Genomic DNA, 26197 nt, shown 5'->3' on the forward strand with positions numbered 1-26197 from the left:
ATTAATTTGATTTCTTAGTATTTAATATCATTAGTTGCAGAAAAATTAGCTCTTTAATTTGGCATAACTTTCATTTTTCTAACTTCAATTGCATTTCAGTTATGAGCTTTAATTAGTAGATTTTCTTCGTTTCGCTTGTGATTTAGTTAAAGGGGGATGAAATGCCTTCTTTCCGGTTGAAAAGTCACTTTTTGCGAGTTCTCAGCGTTCTTTCGTTGGGACCCTTGCAGGGTTGTTGAAATTCCTAATCTCCCCCGGTCGCAGGTGGTGGTTATTTGGCGAGGGTTTGGCGACATAGATTTTCCGTTGAGGTTTCAAAATAGTGGTTTTGGCGAGTTTGATAACATGAGAATATGCTGTGGTTGCAACTATTTCAACTTTCGGCGAAAAATGGGTTGCGCCAAATTGGCAGTCCGGCGCTCTCCCTTTTAACGGGTTGTTTTAGGGAACGAGCTCACGTTTTTACACTTTTTTGCACTTTCTACTTACCATCTGACGCTTTCTCGTTGGCAGCAGAATTTCATCTCGGAAAATGCATTTTTCCGCCTTTGGATCTACGGGCCTCTTGCCCTGGAGTTTTGAACGAGGGACTTAGTTGCACGAATTATGACCTCGACTAAATTATAGGCTCCTCATTGCCGTGCCTTAATATGTAAGTTACTCAAAGATAATTAAAATAGGAAAATGCAAAGAAGAGTGATGCCTAGTTCTAGTGCCGTTAAGAAGAAATTTCAGTCTCTCCTCCATGAATAGAGTATGTTCTACATCGATAATCCAAATCTTTAAGAATTAATTGCCGCCATCAAGGGTCTTCTGCATCGCTAGTGATGCCTAGTTCTAGTGCCGTTAAGAAGAAATTTCAGTCTCTCCTCCATGAATAGTTTCAATCTGCTTCGACCTTCCAAATCTTTAAGAATTAATTGCCGCCATCAAGAGTCTTCTGCATCGCTAGCTCCGGTGTCCCACGACAAAAATGCTAACTTCAATATTGGATTGGACATCAATGAGAACCTCCGTAGTGCTTCTTAAATCAATGGAAATGGCCGGACTTTTTTGAAAACTATCCACCCACGAACTCTTCTCATTTTCTACTACGCTCAGCAGCCGTCCTCCTTGGCATCTTGATAATTTTTAAATATGAGGGCATTTCTCCTCCTCCTGTTCATCTGCAGCTTGTATTTCATAAGATAAGTTCCTTTTATTTGTTTTCTTTTATTTGTAGGTCGGATATTTAAAAAAAAAAAAAAAAGAAAAAAATTTATAATAGGCAATTCTTATAGTAAAGTTTACTAGACATTCCTAATAAGTAATTCTAACAACTAAAATAGTTAATAGTGATTGAAATAACTTAATTAGTTGAATTAAAAATTTTGTAGTTGAGTAAACTAACCTAATTTTAATGAAATCATTTTGTTGTCCATAAAGTAAATTATTAGATTGGCCAAGGAAATATATCATTATTTAAATTAGTTAATTGAAACTGTGAATGTAAATTAGTCAGATTGGTTAAGGAAATTTATTCTTCATTAAATTATTTAATTGAACTTGTGAATTTCTTTCTTGGTGAAGATTGATTGGTAAAGGTGTCATTAGTTGAGCTTCTTTGCTCCTCTTAGGGATTAAATTGCTTGTAGGATGTAATAGCTGATTTTAATTAACATATTACCCGGTTAAATCATTCTTTTGAAAATAGAAAGTTACTATGTGCAATAACCTGAATTACATTGGTATTGATTATTCTGAGTTAAATTGCTTGTAGGATGTAATAGCCTGATTTAATTAACATATTACCCGGTTAAATCATTCTTTTGAAAATAGAAAGTTACTATGTGCAATAACCAGAATTACATTGGTATTGATTACTCTGTGTGAAATGTTTTTTTTTTTTTGGAATGTATAACTTGTTAATTATTCTTTTTTTTTCTCCCCGGGGAGGGTATTGTTAATTTATCCAAAGTTTTATCTGATCATATTTATCTGAATGTACTAGCCATAATAGTTTGATATTATTGAGTCTAAGATAGAAGTAATATTACTCTGTAGAGGTATGCATTTTGTAGAAAGCAATATTTTACAGTTCAGCTTGAATATGATTTGCTTACTAAGTTAATTCTGCACTGTGTAAAAATCAATATGTTAACAGTACTGATTGAATATTAATTGCTTACAAATTACTGGACTAAGAAACTCTTAAAAATTTTAATAAATAGGCTCACTTTTCTAGAACAGTCAATGTTTGTTTATTTCTTTTTGTGTGTGTGCTCAATGATTTTTACCCGTCTCAGTCTCAAATTGGTTTCAGGGTTAATCCGAAAACACAACGCAAATGTACAGGGCTTATTGATGTTAGTATATTACTGTTAAAAAAATCTTAAATGTTATGTCAACAGAGTAGGAAACCTTTAGGTACCAGATCTTTAGGAAACCATAACATTATTGGTACCGTGATTTTTCTCTATAACATATTGGTGCCATGACGATTTCGATATAACATTATTGGTGCCGTGAACTTTCGAACCAAATTTTAGCACTTAACAATTTTTGTTGTGCTGTTTATTTTTGCATCGCTTTTGGCTTGCGCTTATAGTGGGACTTAATTTTGACTTGAGACTGGTGATTGTCATGTGCACTATTGCATATTCATGTGAAAGTTTTCTTCCACATGTCTAGGCTTTTTACTGAAACCCTACTCGTTAGTTAGTTACAGTGACAGGCCTATACAGTGGTCGTATTACTGTGCTTATTTTATACTTATTGTTTGAGGTTGCATACCAGATATGTACTACTGATACACATTTGGACTTTAAAACTATTGTATCCAACACAAACATTTTCACGCAGTACCTGTTTAGTTAAGTATTTTGTTTTGTGCAAAATTTTGTATTGCATGTTTACATATTGATTTTGAGGATTACTGTTTCACACTTTTGCAACTGTATGTTTGCAACATAAGGTTAAAAGGCACGCGTGTTAATCACACATTGGGATACATCCCTACTTTATATGCTTGCAATTACTGACATCCATTTATCATCACTTTTAAGTTTTGGTGAGAATTGCATTTGTGTTAATGAATTGATTTTTTTTGCTTATTGCATTTTGAGTGATTATTTTGAAGAATTTTAATTTTAATTAATTGAATTAGTGTCAGAGCGGTATTTTGGTGTTCAGGAATTAGTAATTTTTTCTTTTAAAACCTCTTGAGATGTGTTATTGGATTTGTTTTCCATGGAATCAGTACCTAATTGAATTGAGTTAAAAATTTGGATATTTGAAATGTTGAAAAATCTGAAATGTTGCTTTCTTAAGGTTAAATTTGGTTAGATTTGTAAAGTTGCGTGGGACCAGTGATAGTTTATTTAGGGATTGATTGAATTTTTTTTTGGAAGTTAGTTTTCAGCGGGAGTGAAGTTTCTTGTTTAGCTTTTCCGAGTTTGAGTAATTGAATTTCTACTTAGTTTGTGAATTTTGTGAACATTTATTGCTGTCTGAGAAATGTCTGAAAACAGTAGAATAGTGAGTTTTGCGTTTTACAGCAATTTTGAGTTGTGAATTTTGAAAAAAAAAAAAGATTTTTTTTTTGGAAAGGTACAGTTGGTTTTGTTTGAAGTTTTGGAAATGTAGTTAAAAGATATTATTCTTACTCATAGCTTTGGCTTTTCAAGTAGTTTAAAGGTTGATTCATAGTGAGTTTCCTAGTGAGTGGTGTGACATTTGTTTTAACAGTGATCTAAATTTTTTTTTGGTTTGTCAATTTTTGAGCTTAATAGCTTATTGTTTTGATTTTGAATTAAATTTTTCTTTGGTTGAACTTGTTGCAGTGTTGCAGTAACTTTAAAAGTGGATGTGAAATGTGTTTTGGGAATTTAAACTTTGATACTAGTGGAAGTGAAATTTGTTTTGAGAAGTTAAACTTGATTTTGTGGAAGGAGAAATTACTTATGTGAGTTTAGTGTTGTGGAGATTTTGGAGAAGAATTTTGATTTGATTTTAAGATTTTTATGAGTGATTAACTCCACTGAGTTTAGTAATGATTTCTGTTTTCAAGTTGGTTGTCTTTCAAAAACTTTTTCTTTTCTGGTTTCTGGTTATACTGTGTGGTTACTGAAAAATTTGTGATTGCTCTTGAGGCTTAGTGTATTTCAAGGAGTTTGGTTTTGAAGTGGTTTAAGGAGAAATATAGAATTGGGTTTTGTGAGATTTATGGATTTTGAGATTTTTGAGTTGAGATTTTTTCTGTGTAAACACTTCCCTCTTGTCTGCTTTTGCATTTTTGTGCCTGCAGTTTTGTAGTTTTGTTGTGAAGTAGCCATGCTTACGATTGCTACCTAGAGTGCAATGCATACTCTTCATCTTCTTTAATTACTCTCCAGGATCTAGACTTTGAGAACATTGGGGCAGCATTGTTTTCTTTAAAAATTGTGGCAAACCTTTTGTTGGGCACCTTCTTGTTTACGTGTAAATTCAGCGTGTAACCTGCTTCAGTTCTGTTTTGTTGAATTCTTTTTGGCTATTTTCAGAATTTGATTTTTTTTTTTTTTTTTGGTTTGAGCTTGAATTGGTTATGAATTTGATTTTTTCTTAGAGTGTTAGTTTAGTTTTCTTGAAGGAATAGTTAAAGGTTTTTTTTTTCTTCCACATTTTACAACTGGTTTGCTCTGGGAGTTGTCTGCATTTGGTGAATTTCTTTTAGTTTGGTTTCGAGTTCTTGACACAATAGTGTTTTGTTTTTAAGGATTTTTCGGCTGGTCCGAATTTTTTTTAATTTCCTTGTTTCCAAGTAAGTTTGTCTAAATTTTTTTTCCCTTTGCTTCTAGATGCCTTCTAGTTTTTTTCGGTTTAATTTTTTTTTTGGTCAAGTTCTCTTTTCCGTTCCTAGGGGTGTTCTCCGTTTCTTTCAGCTTCTGGTTCAGTTCAGTGTGTAATTTTTAGGATTTTTTTTGTGTCACTGTTGGTTGACTGATTTGTTAAGGTGTAATTTTCACTCACTTGTGATTTTTTTTTTTGGTTTCTGTACTTTTGTTAGCTTGCTTTGCAAATGGATTTTTTTTTTTGTGACACTTCACTCCTGCTGCTGTTTAATTGGTTATTCGAGTTTGAATTAGATTTTGAATTTAATTGATTTAAACTTTGTGCTTTGTAATTGAATTTTAATTTTTTTTTATCACTGCTCTCCGTGACAACTAGCTTTGAGTTGATTATTCGTTTGGCAATTAGCATGTGGTACCATTATGTACTGTTTTTTTTTTCCCTCTTCGTATTTAGTAACTTATGTAAAACTTTTCCATTGTCTGTGGGTCCTAAAATTTTTTTGGCTTTGCCAAAAAAATTTTTTTTCACGATCATCGGAGGGATGTTGTGAAGCGAATTTAATTTAATTAAGTGATTCATAAAAATCAAAATTTTAAGTTGTAATTATTCAAAATTTGAGCTACACCAGTTTGGTTATATTCTTTTTGGGCCTATTAATTCTAGTGTAATATATTTTGGCTTTCCGAGTTTACGCGAACTGCGTCTTCAATCTTGTACACGCAAACAATGGATAAGTATTTTTGTTTCTACGTAATAAACTCAGTTTTTCATGTCAAAAATTAATTTGATTTCTTAGTATTTAATATCATTAGTTGCAGAAAAATTAGCTCTTTAATTTGGCATAACTTTCATTTTTCTAACTTCAATTGCATTTCAGTTATGAGCTTTAATTAGTAGATTTTCTTCGTTTCGCTTGTGATTTAGTTAAAGGGGGATGAAATGCCTTCTTTCCGGTTGAAAAGTCACTTTTTGCGAGTTCTCAGCGTTCTTTCGTTGGGACCCTTGCAGGGTTGTTGAAATTCCTAATCTCCCCCGGTCGCAGGTGGTGGTTATTTGGCGAGGGTTTGGCGACATAGATTTTCCGTTGAGGTTTCAAAATAGTGGTTTTGGCGAGTTTGATAACATGAGGGTATGCTGTGGTTGCAACTATTTCAACTTTCGGCGAAAAATGGGTTGCGCCAAATTGGCAGTCCGGCGCTCTCCCTTTTAACGGGTTGTTTTAGGGGACGAGCTCACTTTTTTACACTTTTTTGCACTTTCTACTTACCATCTGACGTTGTCTCGTTGGCAGCAGAATTTCATCTCGGAAAATGCATTTTTCCGCCTTTGGATCTACGGGCCTCTTGCCCTGGAGTTTTGAACGAGGGACTTAGTTGCACGAATTATGACCTCGACTAAATTATAGGCTCCTCATTGCCGTGCCTTAATATGTAAGTTACTCAAAGATAATTAAAATAGGAAAATGCAAAGAAGAGTGATGCCTAGTTCTAGTGCCGTTAAGAAGAAATTTCAGTCTCTCCTCCATGAATAGAGTATCATCTACATCGATAATCCAAATCTTTAAGAATTAATTGCCGCCATCAAGGGTCTTCTGCATCGCTAGTGATGCCTAGTTCTAGTGCCGTTAAGAAGAAATTTCAGTCTCTCCTCCATGAATAGTTTCCATCTGCTTCGACCTTCCAAATCTTTAAGAATTAATTGCCGCCATCAAGAGTCTTCTGCATCGCTAGCTCCGGTGTCCCACGACAAAAATGCTAACTTCAATATTGGATTGGACATCAATGAGAACCTCCGTAGTGCTTCTTAAATCAATGGAAATGGCCGGACTTTTTTGAAAACTATCCACCCACGAACTCTTCTCATTTTCTACTACGCTCAGCAGCCGTCCTCCTTGGCATCTTGATAATTTTTAATAATGAGGGCATTTCTCCTCCTTCTGTTCATCTGCAGCTTGTATTTCATAAGATAAGTTCCTTTTATTTGTTTTCTTTTATTTGTAGGTCGGATATTTAAAAAAAAAAAAAAGAAAAAAATTTATAATAGGCAAATCTTATAGTAAAGTTTACTAGACATTCCTAATAAGTAATTCTAACAACTAAAATAGTTAATAGTGATTGAAATAACTTAATTAGTTGAATTAAAAATTTTGTAGTTGAGTAAACTAACCTAATTTTAATGAAATCATTTTGTTGTCCATAAAGTAAATTATTAGATTGGCCAAGGAAATATATCATTATTTAAATTAGTTAATTGAAACTGTGAATGTAAATTAGTCAGATTGGTTAAGGAAATTTATTCTTCATTAAATTATTTAATTGAACTTGTGAATTTCTTTCTTGGTGAAGATTGATTGGTAAAGGTGTCATTAGTTGAGCTTCTTTGCTCCTCTTAGGGATTAAATTGCTTGTAGGATGTAATAGCTGATTTTAATTAACATATTACCCGGTTAAATCATTCTTTTGAAAATAGAAAGTTACTATGTGCAATAACCTGAATTACATTGGTATTGATTATTCTGAGTTAAATTGCTTGTAGGATGTAATAGCCTGATTTAATTAACATATTACCCGGTTAAATCATTCTTTTGAAAATAGAAAGTTACTATGTGCAATAACCAGAATTACATTGGTATTGATTACTCTGTGTGAAATGTTTTTTTTTTTGGAATGTATAACTTGTTAATTATTCTTTTTTTTTTCTCCCCGGGGAGGGTATTGTTAATTTATCCAAAGTTTTATCTGATCATATTTATCTGAATGTACTAGCCATAATAGTTTGATATTATTGAGTCTAAGATAGAAGTAATATTACTCTGTAGAGGTATGCATTTTGTAGAAAGCAATATTTTACAGTTCAGCTTGAATATGATTTGCTTACTAAGTTAATTCTGCACTGTGTAAAAATCAATATGTTAACAGTACTGATTGAATATTAATTGCTTACAAATTACTGGACTAAGAAACTCTTAAAAATTTTAATAAATAGGCTCACTTTTCTAGAACAGTCAATGTTTGTTTATTTCTTTTTGTGTGTGTGCTCAATGATTTTTACCCGTCTCAGTCTCAAATTGGTTTCAGGGTTAATCCGAAAACACAACGCAAATGTACAGGGCTTATTGATGTTAGTATATTACTGTTAAAAAAAATCTTAAATGTTATGTCAACAGAGTAGGAAACCTTTAGGTACCAGATCTTTAGGAAACCATAACATTATTGGTACCGTGATTTTTCTCTATAACATTAACACCCTTGAATGTTTCGACAAAAGCAAACTAAAGAAACGTATCTCTGACGTGAAAGAGCGGGGAATTATTTTTTCATTCAGGAGTTTTGTAGATGAATTTGAGCAAATATTTTTAACATACTATATACTTAGGAAACTTATAAATGTGACTGTTTTCTTGACATTGTATAGTTATGGTGTTTTTGTCGAAAAGGCGAAGAAGTGTTCCAGTAAGCAGTCAAAGTTTGAACGAGAAGTCTTTTATGCTACTGTTACGAATTTGGTATTTAAAAAGCTAATGTTAGTTCAATTATAAATTAAATGGTTTTATTTCTCGCGCAGTGCAGCGCGTGACGAATATTAAAAGAAAGCTAAGCCGTAAAGATTAATGCGTGCGTTAAATAAATAAATATCTCTTTTTGATTTCGAGAAAGTACTGGAAAATTCTAGCGCGTGATTTTAAAATCTTATAAAAGGAGAAAACATCTCAGTTTGTAGTAGTTGCTTAGTTTGTTTGTTGTTTAGAAAACTGCCGTTGTTGATTATAGCGAATTCGCGGATTAGCGTTCTTTAACTGTTTTGAATTACGTTCTATTGTACATTTAAGTAGTTAAAAGATAACTACTGTGAGATATTGTGATACTGCATGATAATTTGAGAAAATTTAAGCATTTCTGTTGTGATAATAATAAATTTTTGTTCATTTTTCATGGGACTTGTGCATTCATTTCATAACGAACCCGTACGCACGCAACAATTTTTGGTGTCAGGAGTGGGGTTTGAATGCCAATAACAAGAGGGATGGAAGAACAATTGAGACAGTTCATTACTGCTTTTGCTGCTTTCCAAGAAAAGATGGAAGCTGGCCAAACATCTTTTAAAGAAGAAATTAAAGAGAAAATGGATGCTTGTCAAAGGTCCGTTAAAGAAGAAATGAAATTGGGCCAGGAATCCCTCAAGGAAGAAATGAAAACGGCACAGGAACAAATGAAGTTGGGCCAGGAATCCGTTAAAGAAGAGATGAAATCCCTTAAAAATGAGATGAAAGCAGGTCAGGACGAAATGAAAAGAGAAATTACCTGCGTAATAGAAAATAAATTTGAGGCTATGGAAGGCAGAATAGACGCGGTTGAAACTAAAGTTGGACAAATAGAAGAAAGAGTTTCTTCGGTAAAAGAACAAGTAGAAGAAAGAATTTCTTCTGTAAAAGAACATATAGAAGAGAGAGTTTCTGCCGTCGAACAACAAATTGATGATAGGGTTTCTGCTGCCGTCGCCAAAGAAGTTGACAGCCTAAAGAAGTGCATAGCGACGGTAGGAAACAATTCTGAAGGTTTCAAATTTTTATCGATGCCTGCTCGTTCCGTTCTGAAGCTATCCACATATGATGGGAAGACATCCTGGCAAGTGTATAAGACCCAATTTTCTATAGTTGCGGATGCGAATGGATGGGATTCCCAAGCTAAGGCCTGTCATCTCGCCGCTTCTCTGCGAGCAGACGCAGCGGATATACTGCAGACGCTTCCCGAAAACCAAAGACTTGACTTCGAAGCTCTATCCGGCGCATTGGAGCTGCGCTTTGGCGAGAAATGTTTAAAGGACTACAGCAGGCTTCAATTAAAATCCCGTCAGCAGAAGCCCACCGAATCACTCCAGGAACTCGCCACGGATGTTGAAAGGCTGTCCCACCTCGCCTTTACGGAGTGCCCGAGAGAAACGAGGGAAATTCTGTCGCTACAATATTTCATCGATGGCATCCGGGACCCTGAAATACAGAAAGCACTGCGAATGGCCGATGTTAAAGATTTGAAAAGCGCTTTAGTGTATGCCATGAAATTTGAGGCAGCCCAGCAAGCAACTCTTAGGGATAGCTACCCAGTCAGATCTGTGCGAGTCCACGACCCAGGGGACCAATTGATGGCTCGTTTAGATGATTTATCCAGACAAGTCGATGCTTTGATACGGAGTAGCAGTGAGAACAAAGTGGCTGTAAGATGTTGGAGATGTGGTTCTGAAGGTCACCTACGACGGCATTGCAGAACACCCCAGGGCACGGATAATAAAACGGATGAGTTGACAAGACCAGTGAATGCTTTAAGACGGAATAGTGGTGAAACAAAACCGACCCTAAAGTGCTGGAATTGCGGTGTTGAAGGCCACCTACGAAGGAACTGCAGAACTCCCCAGAGCACGGAAAATAAGGCATACGATTTAAACAGACAATTAAATGCCACGGGAAGGAAAAGGACTGACAAGAAACCAAAGTGCTGGAACTGTGGAGCTGAAGGCCACGTACGAAAGAATTGCAGAACACCCCAGGGTACGAAAATTGAGACAATTTCTGAGCAACGACGCAGGAAACAAATTAATGACCATATCAAGGAACGGAGGTTGCCAGATAATGAAAAACCCTGTTTTAAAGCGCTTAAGATCTCTATAGTGAGTGGCAACAATAACGGACTGTCCATCAATGGGAATATCGATGGAGTTCCTTGCAATATGATCATTGACACAGGAGCTAATGTTACCATCATTAGGAAAGATTTAGCTGAACAGTTTAAAGATAAATTTATTTGGACGCCATCCTGTGTTACCCTTCAGACTGCGTCTGGAGATAAGATCGACATAACTGGGAAGTTAAACGTGAACATCACGTTTGGAAGTGCCGCCTACCATCACACGGCATATGTGGCGGATATTACAGATCCATGCATACTCGGATTGGACTTTTTAAGGAAATACAATTTTTCCTTAGACTTCAAAAACAACAAGCTGCTTTCAGCATCTGATGGCATGACTATCCATCCTCAAAAGGGATCCTCGCCTGGAAATGTCGACGCCTTGTCCGAAAGATCGAGCTCAGGAAGCTGCCGAAATCATACTAGGGTCGAAAAGAAACTCAAGACTACCAGCTATTCTCCATCCCAGAAGCTCTTCGGTCGAGACCTTCGTCTGCCTTGTGACCGCCTGTTTAGTCGCCCTACGGATGCGCCTTCATCGCCTGAGGAACACATCCAAGATGCCCAGGCCCGGTTTGAGGGGATGCACCGTTCTGCACGAAAGCGAGTCAACTTGGCGACGGAGAAAATGAAGATCAGATGCGACACAAGAGCTACTAGACAGAGATCCAACAAAGGAGACAAGGTGTGGTTGTGGAACCCAATTCAACGAAAAGGACTGAGTCCTAAATTACAGTCACCTTCGGATGGTCCATATACAGTGCTGAACACGAATGACGTCGTGGTTCGGATCCGTGAGTCTTCGAACTCTTACGACAGGTTAGCTTATTACTATGGCCATAGTACGTAATGTAAATAATTGTAAATAGTATCAGACCATGGTCCTTTTTGTTTATAAATGTGTATTTAGTATTTGATTGCATTTAGTATTTGATTCGTATTTAGTATTTGTTTTGTAATTAGTATTTAATAGCCTTTGATTTGTTTAAGTTAGTTATTGCATTTATTGTTCATGTTGTTTGATATTGTAATGTAATGTTCATGCCACAGTTGTAAGTTTAGCTTCCTGTCCAGGGATTGTACTGCCCGGGACGTGCAGTCCTTGGGAAGGGGGCAGTGTTACGAATTTGGTATTTAAAAAGCTAATGTTAGTTCAATTATAAATTAAATGGTTTTATTTCTCGCGCAGTGCAGCGCGTGACGAATATTAAAAGAAAGCTAAGCCGGAAAAATTAAAAATACAAGAGCGCGTGCGTTAAATAAATAAATATCTCTTTTTGATTTCGAGAAAGTACTGGAAAATTCTAGCGCGTGATTTTAAAATCTTATAAAAGGAGGAAAACATCTCAGTTTGTAGTAGTTGCTTAGTTTGTTTGTTGTTTAGAAAACTGCCGTTGTTGATTATAGCGAATTCGCGGATTAGCGTTCTTTAACTGTTTTGAATTACGTTCTATTGTACATTTAAGTAGTTAAAAGATAACTACTGTGAGATATTGTGATACTGCATGATAATTTGAGAAAATTTAAGCATTTATGTTGTGATAATAATAAATTTTTGTTCATTTTTCATCGGACTTGTGCATTTATTTCATAACGAACCCGTACGCACGCAACACTACATATGAAGACTAAAAATGAAGGTGGCGGATGTAAAGAGAATAACAACTGATCATATCAGCAAGTGACAAAAAAGTTCTTTTCAGGGTGGGAAGTTTCTAGGTTATCTTCAGGACGAGAAGGCACAAGAAGACACCACAAAACTGGTGACGGAATGAACTAAAGAGCATGAATCGAAATGAACATCTTTCAATCTTGTGCAATCCCTTTGTCTCAGTATCAATGAACCAGGCTCTGGTGCGCTGGAAGACAGCTTAATAAGTTTTCTTCTTGCACCTCTATGAACTGAAATAGCCACTGTTCTGCTAACTTGATGAGAAATAGCTAACATATCTTTAACGATTGAACAAAATTTGAAACGGTCATTTCAAGAAGAATCGCTGCAATATTGGCTTCCAAAGAAGGCCTACATAATATTTAAGTATCATATACTAGTTTCAGGTGTTACAGTTCCCTGTAAATCAGTTTAACCAGACATTTCGTTGTCCGGCTAAAAGTTCATTTCGGAGATTGCTCTTAAGATAACATTTTCTTTATTTGATAAGCAAAGTTACATACTTACCGAACATGAGGTAAGCATAGGCTACATCTCTTGGCTTGGTTGCTTGTCTATACCGAGCACAGACGTAGGTATTGTTATCATCTTCATAATAAAGTCCAAAACCCACTAGCGGCAAAAGCACCACGGCCATGACGATGAACCACTGAATGAAGATAGCTCGCTTGATGAGTTTGTGAGTGATATGCTTCAGGAAGAGAGAAGAAAATAGTTTCTGAGAGAAATCAAAATTATTCAATTCACATTGAATTCATAGTGTCAAGTTCATTAATTCATAAATGATCATGAAACTTAAACTATACAGATAATAAAAATTTCCATCCTAGTTTTAAAATTATATTACAGTGTGAAATGAATTTATTTTTTAAGTGTAACGAATATGTAATCTTTGCATTGTAGGCCTATCCAAACTTACAGCATAATTTTGTTAATAGGGGTTTGTTTCCTTTTTCATTAGAAAGATTCTCAATTGTTTCAAGCAATAATTTCTGCGACAATTGAAAAAACTTACAAGAAATGTAAAGTGAGGTAAGACATGCAAAAGTCTAGAATTACAAAGCGATTGCATTTGCGTGGAATGAGAACTGGCCGCTTGTTCTCTGTATATAAAGGACTGTGAAGTTGCGCTGAGATCTATTTATGGTCTTCTGTCTGCGATGAACGTTTAATTAGTGGTCAATATACCTCGTCAAAAGCCGAGTTCGAACGAGGCTGCATCGTCGGCCATGCAAGAGGGTGGACTTTAGTATCGAGCAATCGCAGCCCACACACAGTATAATACCACAACGGTGATGCGTGGTTGAAATAAATGGAAAGAGGGGAACCAGAAAGGGCGAAAACCGGGCACTGGGGTACACTATATCACAACGACACGGGACGACAGACACTCATCCGCATGGTTGTGACGGATCGGACAGCGTGCTCTTGTGTACATAACGTAGGAGTACGGCTATAGATCTTGTGTTGTCTAGCTCCACGGTTAATCGCCGTCTGCTGCAGCATGAACTGCGTGCAAGGGTTTCTTTACGTAGGATTCTCCTGTCGGTGAATCACAGACGCCTCCAGCTTCAATGGGCACGGCAACACGGTGCGTGGCAACAAGTTGTTTTCTGCGATGAATGAATCTCGCTACAATCATCATTGGATGGACGATTACGCGTCAGGCGTTACAGAGGAAAACGTCTGCTCCCACAGTGTGTTAGCCAGCGTCATACATCACAAATACCTGGCATCATGGTGTGGGGAGCTACTGCGTGTAATTGTCGATCCCAACTAATGCAGCTTGCGGGCAACCTCAACAGTGATCGTTACATAAGGAAAATTGTGGTGCCAGAGGGCCTTCCCTTTCTTCGACACGTTCCGAGTGCTGTATTTCAGCAGGGTAATGCCTGCCCACCTGTTTCTCAGACGGCAAAAGCCTTCTTTAGGGAACAATAGGTTTCGCTTCTTCCATGTCCAGCTTATTCCCCGGATATGTCGCCCATCGAGCATGTCTCAGATTTCATCGTCGCCGACTCGCTCAAACAGCTGGTGAGGCACACACTAAGACTGTACTTTAGCGTCAAGTCGAAGCCGTATGGAATGTTAGGATTACATTCAGAACCTGTATGATTCATGCCACGACGCGTATAGGTTCTCATCGCTCAGCGTGGTGGTCAAACCAAAGTACTGATTTCCGCCGCTAGTTTTGTTTCCTTCTTTTGCAAATTTGATCCTTTATTTGTACTACTATCAGTCATATGTGGAATAAATTTCCTTCATTTCAAACAATTCCTTCACTTTTCGCAAACATTAGTATATAAATATGTAAGAAAAATAAAGAATATGTAAAAGATTAAATTAGCAGCGTAAATTAATTTCCTTCTCTATTCTAAACATAGCAACATCTATTTGCACCGCGTTATTTCGAGAAAAATCTATGTCATATAACTCTTACGTAATTCTGGTGATGTAAATTGAACTAAAACTCAAGCAACCAATAATAATTTTACAGCAATATTAACTGTTCAATCAGAATGCTTTGAGAACCAAAACTAACTCAGTTTGACTTCATATTTCATCCTGAATATTACGCACTTGCTTTCCACGCTTTGCCTTAGCTGGACTGCAGTCTGTCTGCTGCTTCTTTCCTGCTACAAAGTTATCAAAAATGTAAGTCTTTTGGAACAGGCACATTTAATGTGCTGACTTGTGTGTAGCCGTAAGATGTTGCTGAAAATAAAACTGACAATTTAATCTGCATTCTCCTCCAATTTCCTAGTCATGGTGGATCAAGACTTCTACGCCATCCAAATTCCTGCTCTTGAATCTATTACAACTGAGAAAAACCTTTCTCTTTGAAGGGAGGGGGTGGAATATGTCGGATAAAAAATATGTGAATCAAAATTATAATTTAAACTATCGGAAAAACTTTAATTCTCCCTCTCTATTCTAAAAACCACAATAACGTCTCTGGAATGCGTCATATCTGGATCATTCTATGGCCTACGCAGTTCTGATGACATAATAATTGGGAACTGAAACTACCATTGTAAACCAAAACTTTTCTCTTCGCGTGCTTCCATCTTTCATAATTACGCGCACTTCAGCTTCTGTCTGTGCTGTGCTTGGACGCAATTTCGCTACGCTGCTTACCATTGCAATAAAATCAATAATGTAAATGTTCTTGAATAGGCATGAATTAGGGTGTCAAGTGATCTGTGGCCACATAATGTCAATTGGAAATAAAAAAGGAATTAAAATCGCCTCGACTGCCAAGTTTTATTTACGAAGTCAACACATTAGCTTACGACGCAATCAGAATGCTTCCTCCTCAATATAGGATAACTACGCATCGACAGTGTTTCGGCTTTTCCTTTTCTTGCTTTCATTATGTCATATATATATATATATATATATAAAACATTATTAACATTTTGCTTTCAAATTACTTCAAAACATCTTTCAAAATATAACTTACCAGTATGGATGCACACTTTTAAAATAATTCTACTTTAATTAAACTTAGGAGATAATATAATCAATTAATCAATACTGTTTAGGAAATAAATTATTATTAACTAACTTTGCAGCAATTGCGCAAGTAATAATAACTTGTATTCACACTAAATGGATTTAAGATCATACAACATATACATATATATATATATATGTGTGTGTGTAACAAATATGTATATATGTATATATATATATATCTAACAAATATGTATGTATATATATATATATATATATATATATATATATATATAATATATTTCCTAAACAGTATTGATTAATTGATTATTTTATCTCCTAGGTTTAATTAAAGTAGAATTATTTTAAAAGTGTGAATCCATACTGGTAAGTTATATTTTGAAAGATGTTTTGAAGTAATTTGAAAGCAAAATGTTAATAATGTTTTAACGGGGACTGGAGTTAAATCATCACGAAGAATAAAATTTCAATTGTAAAAGGAAAAACTAAAACATGTAATCATTGTCATTGATCGGAAATTAGTTGACTTTTCAAGGGGAACAAACCAACTCCCGTACAATGAACAATAATTGATAAAAATACGTAAATACGAAAGTGTTTCGTCTTTACTCGAGTTATAAGTTAAAGCCAAACCGGCAATTCTAGTCAGGCCAAATATTTCCGCGAATAGAAGGAATTATGAACCAATGCCGATACTCAAAGAAGTTATTCTTATCAAGCATTTTAGTCAATTCAATTTGGAGTAAAACTCAATTACTGTAGAGAAATCCTATTTAAGTCGAGTAATCGTCCCCGACACTTTCATGTTTATGCATTTGCTACCCTGCTTGCTTAAAACTAAATAAAACCAATACAAAACAGCATAATGTAGTCTACCTTGATTTACATATTATAGATTACCATTTTATTAAAGTTTACGACAAAAGAAGAGAATTTAATTTTTCCACACTTAAATTAACTAACTGGAATTCAAATATTTCCAAAAGAGTCATAATCAACACAATTTATTCACAGCTACTTAGAATAAAAAGAATTTGCAATACTGCGGAACACTTACAAGAAGTAATACTATACTTCGTAACTATTTTAAAAAGCAACCAAATACCACATAAAATAATTAAAAATTCCCTTACCAAAGCTGGCATTAGCCTTACCTATTTTTAGATTTTTTGAACTAGATAATGATTTTTTATACCTAAAGCTACGGACGGTTTAAGAAGGATGACTAATTCAGAGAATCTATTGTAAAAATGTACAGATAATTCTTGTTTATTCATTCTCTTTCCTCCAAAAAAATTTTGGCACTTTAATCTTAAATACTATTGTGTACATAATTTTGAATTTCTGTAATGGCCAATTTTACTGCTTTTATTAACAAATCGGGCTTTTTTCATTTTTCATAGTAGCTTGATCGCCCGCTAGCTTGAAGAATTACGACTTTTTTAACAAATGACTGTTTTTTCCTTTTTTACTTGCTTTAATGGCCAAGTTTTTATAGTTTTAGGGGAATTAGCCATTTTCACTTCGAAATGTTTTTTTTTTTTTTTTTTTCCCCATCCTACTACAAGCCAAGCGCCATTTTTGAGATCTTTACACGGTTTCCGAGGTTTCCGGCCCCCTTCGATAATAGGAGACGAGTTGCAGATAACGAAATTCTCTTCGCATTGGCTAAATGCCCACAGCACTTCGCTCCCCCCTACGTACGTCATCCAAATGAAAGACACAAGAAGTATAGCAGCCATTTTTCAACAAGTTTTAAGAGGGACAGCTTTGCATCGCCAAAGGTCAGTTTTTGTTTCTTTTGTTACAACTTTTTCTTGGTCTTAGCAAGACCAACTTAGTTTGTTCTCTTCTTAATTTTTGTTTTATTAAATTGTTAATCTTTAAGCTTGCAGGCCCAGCCCGTATGTTTTTGTATTTTTAGGACTAATAGCTCATCGCTATTTATTTTCGTTTTTGATTTTAATTTTAATTTTAGTCTAGATTTAGGAAGTTTAGGTTTTGATTAACATATTTTAACACCTTAATGTGTCATTCTGTGCGGACGCGTCGGGAAATTGGAACAGAGAATTGAGACTATTAAAATTTCCAAGACACTTTGTCTAAATTTAAAAAAAATTTTAGCGAAAAAGTTTCAATTGTCTGTTTCGGCGAAACGCGTAATGGGGGTTAGCTTGATTCGACGTTCAAATAAATGAAATTTCCCTTGAAAAGCCTGTTTGGAAATCGAATTGGGCTAATTTACCATTTTCCGCTCATTTTTTAACTTTTTCTGTTTTTAAATTTTTTTTAATGTTTTACATGTTTTAATGTTTTACATGTCTAATGATTTGATTTTCATGTGTATTAATTTTTTTGAAAACTTGTTGAACCTTTTGGAGCAGCAGCTCTTGGTAACTTTTAGGCGAGCTTACTACAATTTTTTTATATTTTACTTATTTTGCAGCATATTGCGCAAGATGTTTTCTAGACCAAAATTGTTTTTTTAAAAATTGTTATTACTGCTTTGCTTGATAAATTATATATATATATATATATATATATATATATATATATATATATTTGGAAGATTTAACCGGAGTCTAGACGTTTCCGAAAGGTTTTCACATAAAAATTAAATGCAGACATGCTATGTTATTATACTTTGTTTTATTCTGTTTTATGTTATGTTATTATACTTTGTTTTATTCTGTTAGATTTAAGTAAATTTGCATAGGAAGACCTCGTTTTTTGCATATTAAAGGAGCCTGCAACCAATGAAAATGGGAATATAAACTTATTTACATATTTACTGTACTAGCTCAATTCTTCCTAATCTGCCTAATTATTTTCTTCCCCTGACTAGAAATTTAATCTTCTATAACACAGATGAGAAATAAAATTTAAGTACAAGGTTTATTAAGCTACTTTTTATAATTTACAATTAAAAATTAACAAACATTAGCCTCTGCTTCTTAGGGAATTTAAAGAACTCAAGTAATTAAAGTGAAATGAACACGCAAGGTTTAGCCTACTCAGCTCTAGCTAACGGATTCCTAACTGCAACCTAAAAAATGCAAAATTCAATAACTAATCTTAAGTACGCTAGGTGGAAATTTTTCCTTTCAAGTTTGCACTCTATTAATGTTTTTGTCACAACTTAATTGCTGTTAAGATACACTCTATATCATAAAGTCACTCGTTGGTTAAGCTCAAACTAATTTGTATTTTCTTGAATGCTGATAAAAGAAATAAAAAGTACGAAGAGAATGAACATAATAATAATGCGTAAACATCAGGATATAAAAGGGTGATATCCATACGTTAGGGGTGTGTATGGTGCATATATTTTATAAATTATATTTATAAAAAATTGTTATATATATATATATATATATATATATATATATATATATATATATAAAATTTATATATATCCATATGTTAGGGGTATGTTTGGTGCAATATATATATACACATGTTTAATTATGTATACGCACACACAAAATATATTCTCTGTCTTATTTTTTTTTCTTTTTAAAGAATGCTGCTCGTCAGCTGTTTTGGGATTGTGCATTCAGCCCACATCCAGTTTGAGTTTAACACCACTGCCTTAATGTATCTCTGTAGTAATTAAATTTGTAAGAATTTAAAATATTATTTTTTTTGCTTCATACTTTCTTATTCTTTCTTACACAAAAATTGTGAATGTACTTAAATTTCAAAACTCGTTATTTTTATATTTCTCTTCTTATAGAAATTTAAAGCCACATTTGGGGAGCGGGGAGAATAAGGATAAAACTTTTTGAAGTTGCAACTCCCTTGTTCTCTTGGAAATAAATAAATAAAATAAAAAAATGAAAAAGATAAAGATAAAAAAGTGTACATAAATGTCAAAGTTTAAAAAATGAGGCAAAAATAGAAAATTTATGTTGTAACTGAAATTATACTATATAGGAGTAAATAGGGCTTAAAATGCAGAGATAAATTGGTACACGAATGTCAAAAATTAAAAAAAATTAAAAAAATAGAAAATTTATATTATAAATGGCTATAGGCATATAGGCTAGAACGTAAAAATGTAAACATGTAACATACAGCACTTAACAAATATTTTAATAATAAAACTGCTTAAATTATACAGGTTTAGAACTCATATTTTCACAAAAATCTATCTCGATTGCATGAAAGGGCATAACGGAAACATTCTTACTTTGTTATTTTAACTACCAGTCTTTTAATGTTGTGGCACAAAATTATTGATAATTAGGTATATTAAATTTCATGTGATACATAAATTGCCAAATCATATACTTGTTTTTTTCTCCTTTTTTTACTGTGCTGGAATTTATTACATTGCGTAAAAGATGAAGCTTCTTCGCAGCACAGTCGCTAAAAATTTCTTTTTTAAAAATGTATGAAAAGTGAAGAGAATATTTAATTTCGTTTTATCCGTAATTTTTCACGACATGCGTCAGTTATAATGATAAGTAAATGCGGCATTTAAGGTTCTTTCAAAGAAATTCCTTGATGTATGTATCTGGGCGCATAGTCTTACACTTTATACAGCTGTTTTATAAAAATGGATCATAATTATGAATTTATTCAGGTAAAACTGAAGTAGTTTTAGGGCAGTTAATTGTCGATCTATAACTCGTTTTATGTTTTCACGAAAGGAATGTAAAAAGTAAATTAAAAAGTGAATAAGTATGCTGATATATAGGAGTTATTACATGCAATAACTTTTATACAAATCATTGCCCATGCCATCAAATACAATATATAAATTGTAAAGATATTAGGATTTTTTGTAAGCAGAAGACTGGTAATCGAACCACGGAACTCTCGAATACGCGCCAAGCGTGCAGACCACTACGCCACGAAGGCACGCTAAGACGGCGGGAGAAATACCTTATATACTCCCCCTTTTAAAGGGCGACTGGGGATTAGGGGACCCAATCGCCAAATCCTGGTGGTGGAGAATCGTCATCCACCAACGTTTTTAGTTTGGGCGCCAGTGTAGAGACATTACGATGTTTTGGAAGCAGGAGACTTGAAAAATGAGCCATGCCCTCGTCGGGAATCGAACCACGAACCTCTTGACTACGCGCCGAGCTTGCAGACCACTACTACACCAAAAAGGCACGCTAAGAAGGCTGGAGAAACACTTTATAAAATGATAAATCACATTTATATGTATGATAAAAAGTCATATGATACAGTACAAAAAGCAGTCTTTTTTAAGGAAAGCTCTTCTTCCAACCTCCTGAAATGAGGAAAAACAAAATTTTTAAACTGAAGAAAAAGGTCTTAAAAGGCCTTTTTTATTATCCAAAGAATATGTGTGATCTCAAAATCTTTCATGAATATACCCAAGGATTTACGAGTATTTAGGAAATAAACGGCCGTTAGGACTCTGAGATAATGCCTTTATTACTCTGAGATACTTTTATAATGCATTCAAAAATCATTTCCGAGTTTATAAAATAAGAATAATTGTCATTATAATAAATTCTCCTGGAATTGAGCATTAGGAATGACAGGGGTTGGACAAAAATATGGAAACACCTTTAAAAAACATGTTTCTTTGCTTAATATAGTGTAGGAAACCCGTTGGCATCCAAAACAGCTTGCAGTCTTCTCGGAATGGATAAATACAGTTCCTGTATGTTTGCCAAGGGAATATTATACCATTCTTCCTGCAAAACGGTGGCAAGTTCAGATAACGATGTTAGCGGTGGATAACGAGAACGCACTTTCCGTTCCAATGTAGACCACAAAGGTTCGATAATATTCAGGTCTGGTGACTGTGGTGGCCAGGGGAGATGGGACAACTCATCCTCGTGCTCAGAAAACCAGTCCTGGACAATGTGAGCTGTGTGAACAGGGGCTTTGTCGTCTTGGAAGACACCATCACCATCGGGGAACAAAGTTTGTACCATGGGATGACCTTGATCAGCCAAAATGTTCACATAAGTCTTGGCAGTCATGTGCCCTGACACAGTTATCATGGGGTTAGCAGAGAACCACGATATGGCTGCCTAAACCATAACAGAACCCCCGCCATGTTTCACTCTTGGCAACAAGCAGTCTGCATTATAGGCTTGAGATGGCGTTCTCCAGACGTAAACTCGGCTAGAAGTGGGAAACAATGTGAAAGAAGACTCGTCAGACCATATTACTCGCTTCCACTGCTCTATAGTCCAGGCTTTATGACTTACACCACCTTTTCCTGTTACGGGCATTAGCATCACTGATGAGTGGCTTCTCAATTGCAGCACGGCCAGCATTTCCCTGTTTATGAAGCTCCCTTCTAATTGTTTTGGTACTCACAGGGCTCGGTAACACAACATTCATTTCAGCAGTAACTTTTGCAGCTGTGGTCTTCTTATTTTTCGTCACAATTGCCCTTAATGATCGTCTGTCACGATCACTCAGGACACACTTTCGTCCGCGCTGTGATTTAGCAGATGATGTTTTTCCGCTTTTCAAATATGCGGAATAAATCTTCGATACAGTACCTCTTTAAACACTAAACACTCGGCTACCTCGCTTACGGAAGCACCTACCATACGTGCTCCAACAATTTGCCCACATTCGAAGTCTGTTAACTCTGACATAATGCAATGACAACCTCACATAACAGTACTCCGACAACAACTGAACTGTTTAGCACATTTACGAAGTTGTATAGGTGGCGTCAGTAGTCAAAAACGCCAGCGCCACCTATATATTTCATTAAAATCAATCTTTATTTTCAAACATGCATTTCACAAGGTGTTTCCATATTTTTGTCCATCCATTTTTGTCCATTATTTTGATAATGCCGTTAGGACTCTGAGATACTTTTATAATGCATTCAAAAATCATTTCCGAGTTTATAAAATAAGAATAATTGTCATTATAATAAATTCTCCTGGAATTCAGCATTAGGAATGATTTGTTGTAACTGGAGCAAGTTCTTATGCTTTAATGAAGAATGGTGTTATGAAAAGTTGATGTTCAACCCGCATGTTCAGGGTGAATATTAAATTGCTGTACGAAAAGTGCATTCAGTCAAAACATATCTCAAAACTGACATTGATGTTGTCATAACAGGTGATGAAATTTATTTTTCAAACAGTTTTATTTATTTATTTATTTAAAATTGGAGCGTTGAAAAGGATTTCGACTAAGTGAGAGAATGTACTTTAATTTTCGGACTACATACAAGAATGTTACAGGTAATCGGCACTAACGGAAGCAGACTTTATTATAGAGTATATAATGTGATTATAGAGACAAGATTTCAGAATTTTGAGAACCGTCTCGCTGTCTAAATAAGCGGCAGAAAGGTTGTTATCAAGGCTTAAAGAATCTTTTAAGTGAAGTTTGTATGAGATTTTACCATAAATTCTGATTTTTTGGCAAATTTTTTCGATCATTTGACGCCGATAATTGCTGAAAGTAAAAGAGTGATTACTCATTGATGAAAAATGATTTTTCAGTTGTTCATTGATAACGTGATTATCAGATCATTGATAATGTATCATTGAAACTAAAAAGATTAAATTAGAACAAAAACAAAACGCTTTTATAAAATAAGCTTTAAGACTAACAAAATAATTAATGAATTAAAGCAGAAAAATAATTTATCATATAATTTAATGGAAGGAAGAAATTAATATAATTTCTTTCACAAAATTCATTCTTCTTAATTTTATATCATGAACAATAAAAACGTGTAGCTCTTCAAAAATGTATAAAGTTAATAGCTTATACTTCGAAAACGTAATTCAACTATTAGGTTTATTTTTAAAGAAACGTTAATAAAATCATACGACGGGCTGGTTTTCACCCATCAGTTTTGAGAATACAAATAGGTATTGAGTAGTTAATGGTCCTGAAATGGAGCTGTAAAATTTTGAAACTGTATACTTTAGAACATAAATTAGGATTTAGAGAAAACACAGATGTAACGAATATCAATAGGCCATACTCAACATGATTAGCTTTTCTGATACCTTGCTGTTATCCCAAGGTAACACATTTGCTACCCTAATTTGTATGTTTCCCATAGCCTTAGACATAATTCCTTTGCATGTAATACAGAGCATCAACTGGACATTCAACTTTTGAACTGTGTAATGCCCGGCTACATTAGAACGTCTAATGGAGACCATGTTGAGAGGCCTTTCCTGCGAAGCCTGTCTGATACACTTTGATGACATCATCATCGTCGGGGAGAGTTTTGAAGAACATCTAGAAAATCTTAGAAAGGTGCTTCAGAAACTGAAATCTAAAGTTGAGTCCCACTAAATACAAATTATTCAGACACGAAGCGGCTTACCTCGGACACGTCATCTCTGCTGAAAATGTGTGCATGTTTCCTGAAAAAGTGTAAGCCGCTAAAGACTGGAAACGTCCCGAAAGCATCCAACAGCTTAGAAGCTTCCTAGACCTTTATACAAAAGTACCTTTGCACCTACTATAGGAGATTCGTGAAAGACTTCTTCCATCGTAAGACCCCTTCACAAGCCGACAGAGAGCAAGCAAAAGTTCCTGTGAACAAAAGAATGTGAGGATGCATTTGAGAACCTGAAGGATGGCTCAACATCTGCTCCAATTCGGACGTATCCTCAGCTTGACAGACCATTTATTCTCGACACGGATACGAGCAATGAAAGTGTCGGTGCTGTTTTGTCCCAAGAAATGAACGGCGAAGAACGTGTCGTGGCTTACTGGAGCAAGTGCCTGTCTAAACCAGAGTGTAATTACTGTGTCATTCAGTAATTCCTCTCCTTATTAATTCAGTAATTACTCAGAAAAGAGCTGCTCGCCATAGTCATAGCCGTAGAACCTTATCTCTACGGTAGCAAATTCCTGCTCCACACGGATTATGCTTCGTTGACCGGGCTGTTAAACTAAAGAAAATTCTGAGGGTAAAATAGCCAGGTGGATACAGAGACTCCAGGAATATGACATCACTGGCCGTCATCGGAAGGGGTCATCACATGGGAACGCCGACGTCCTGTCGAGAAGATCTTGCATAGAAAGCTACCGATATTGTTCCAAGGTCGAAGCAAAATACGAGCTGCTTAGTCCGGTCGCACGAGAAATTGTAACATCAACATCGGCTGATCGAGACCAAGGGAGTGCCAAAGAAGTCAGGAGAGACCAGTTGGAAGACGGTGACATTAAACCAATGTCTGAATTAATGGAGTGTTCAAACAGGAAAACTACCTGGCAGGACATTTCTACGACAAATCAGTACTGGGTTCTCTGGGACTTACTCCATATTGGAAACGACGTCTTGTACAGTAAATTCGAATCGGATGATGGAAAGACTTTCCGATAGCAACTGATACTTCCAAGGTCCTGGATTGCGGATGTCCTTAAGGAACTATATAGCAGGCCTACAGGAGGCCACTTCGGAACAATGAAGACCTTGCAGAGAGTTTGTGAGCGATTGTACTGGAGTATTGCAAAGGATGACATGCAAAAGTGGTGCCGATCTTGTGATGCCTGTGCGGGTTTTAAAGGACAAAAGGAATCTTAAAGGACCGAAGAAACGCAGTCGAGGCAAGTTGCAACGTAACAACGTAGGAACGCCTTTTGAATGTATCGTCCTTGACATCTTGGGATCTCTCCCACGAACTGCTGATGGCAACAAATACATCCTCATTGTCTTCGGAAAATAAGTCAATCTAAATTCAAGTCCCGCCAAATGTAAATTATTCAGACAGGAAGTTGTTTACCTCAGACATGTCATCTCTGCTGAGGGTGCGTGTACAGATCCTAAAAAGTGTCAGCAATTAGAGACTGGGACGCCCAGAAAATGTTCATCAGCTGAGAAGTTTCCTAGGGCTTTGCATTAGATATTTTTAGTAAAATTATAATTAAAACTGTTTTATTTCACAGTGCAATGCAGGGCATGATAAATTTTAAGAGAAAGCTACGCCGAAAAAGCAAAAATATAAGAGCACGTGCATTTAATATTGAACAAAAGGTTATCTCTTTTATTTGTATTTAAATTGAATAAATGTAATTGCCTACTGTGTTAGCTGTAACCTTAATTTTACTATTTTGTGTTCCAGAAATCTCGAGCGAAAAAAAAAAATATTAGAACTCTCGCGCGACCGATTGAAAGCTTTGAAAAGCGGAGAGAAACATCTCAGCTGAAGTTTTTTTTTAACTGCTGTAATTATTGTTGATCCTATTAGCTTTCTATGCGCTGCGGATTGAGTTCTGTTTAATGTTTTAGTAGTTTGAAGTATAGATACTGATTATATTGCGTGATATTGTGATATTGTACGAATACCTTTGACGAAAAATCCAGCGGTCTGTGATATTTCGTTTGATAAAAATAAATTTTATTAACCTTTTATTGGACTTGTGCATTCAATCTATTACGAACCCGTAAGCACGTAAGAATATTAAATAATGAGCACAGGCAAGAAACCGGTGTTCAAAAATACTTTATATCTGCTAAAATGAGTAATATATGTATTATTATTAGTTATTTCTATGAAAGTAATCTTTTGCGTAACATTAAAACCCCTCTTTTATTTTATTCTCGGATGCCGATGACCTACAA

The 26197-nt window shown here is 35.2% G+C and overlaps 1 protein-coding gene across 1 annotated transcript in view; it reads right to left on the reverse strand.

Annotated features, from left to right (window-relative positions):
• Positions 1–26197, reverse strand: part of LOC118204609 (prostaglandin E2 receptor EP3 subtype-like) — a 378063-nt gene that overhangs the window by 33045 nt on the left and 318821 nt on the right. The window contains exon 3 of the mRNA XM_085823723.1: positions 12673–12856. Coding sequence (XP_085679849.1) covers positions 12673–12856 — 184 coding nt within the window. The remainder of the gene's footprint in view (positions 1–12672; positions 12857–26197) is intronic.

Source organism: Stegodyphus dumicola, chromosome 9 (genome assembly GCF_044657685.1).
Source record: "Stegodyphus dumicola isolate Sdum_Otavi_A_Nest chromosome 9, ASM4465768v1".
Lineage (NCBI taxonomy): Eukaryota > Metazoa > Arthropoda > Arachnida > Araneae > Eresidae > Stegodyphus > Stegodyphus dumicola.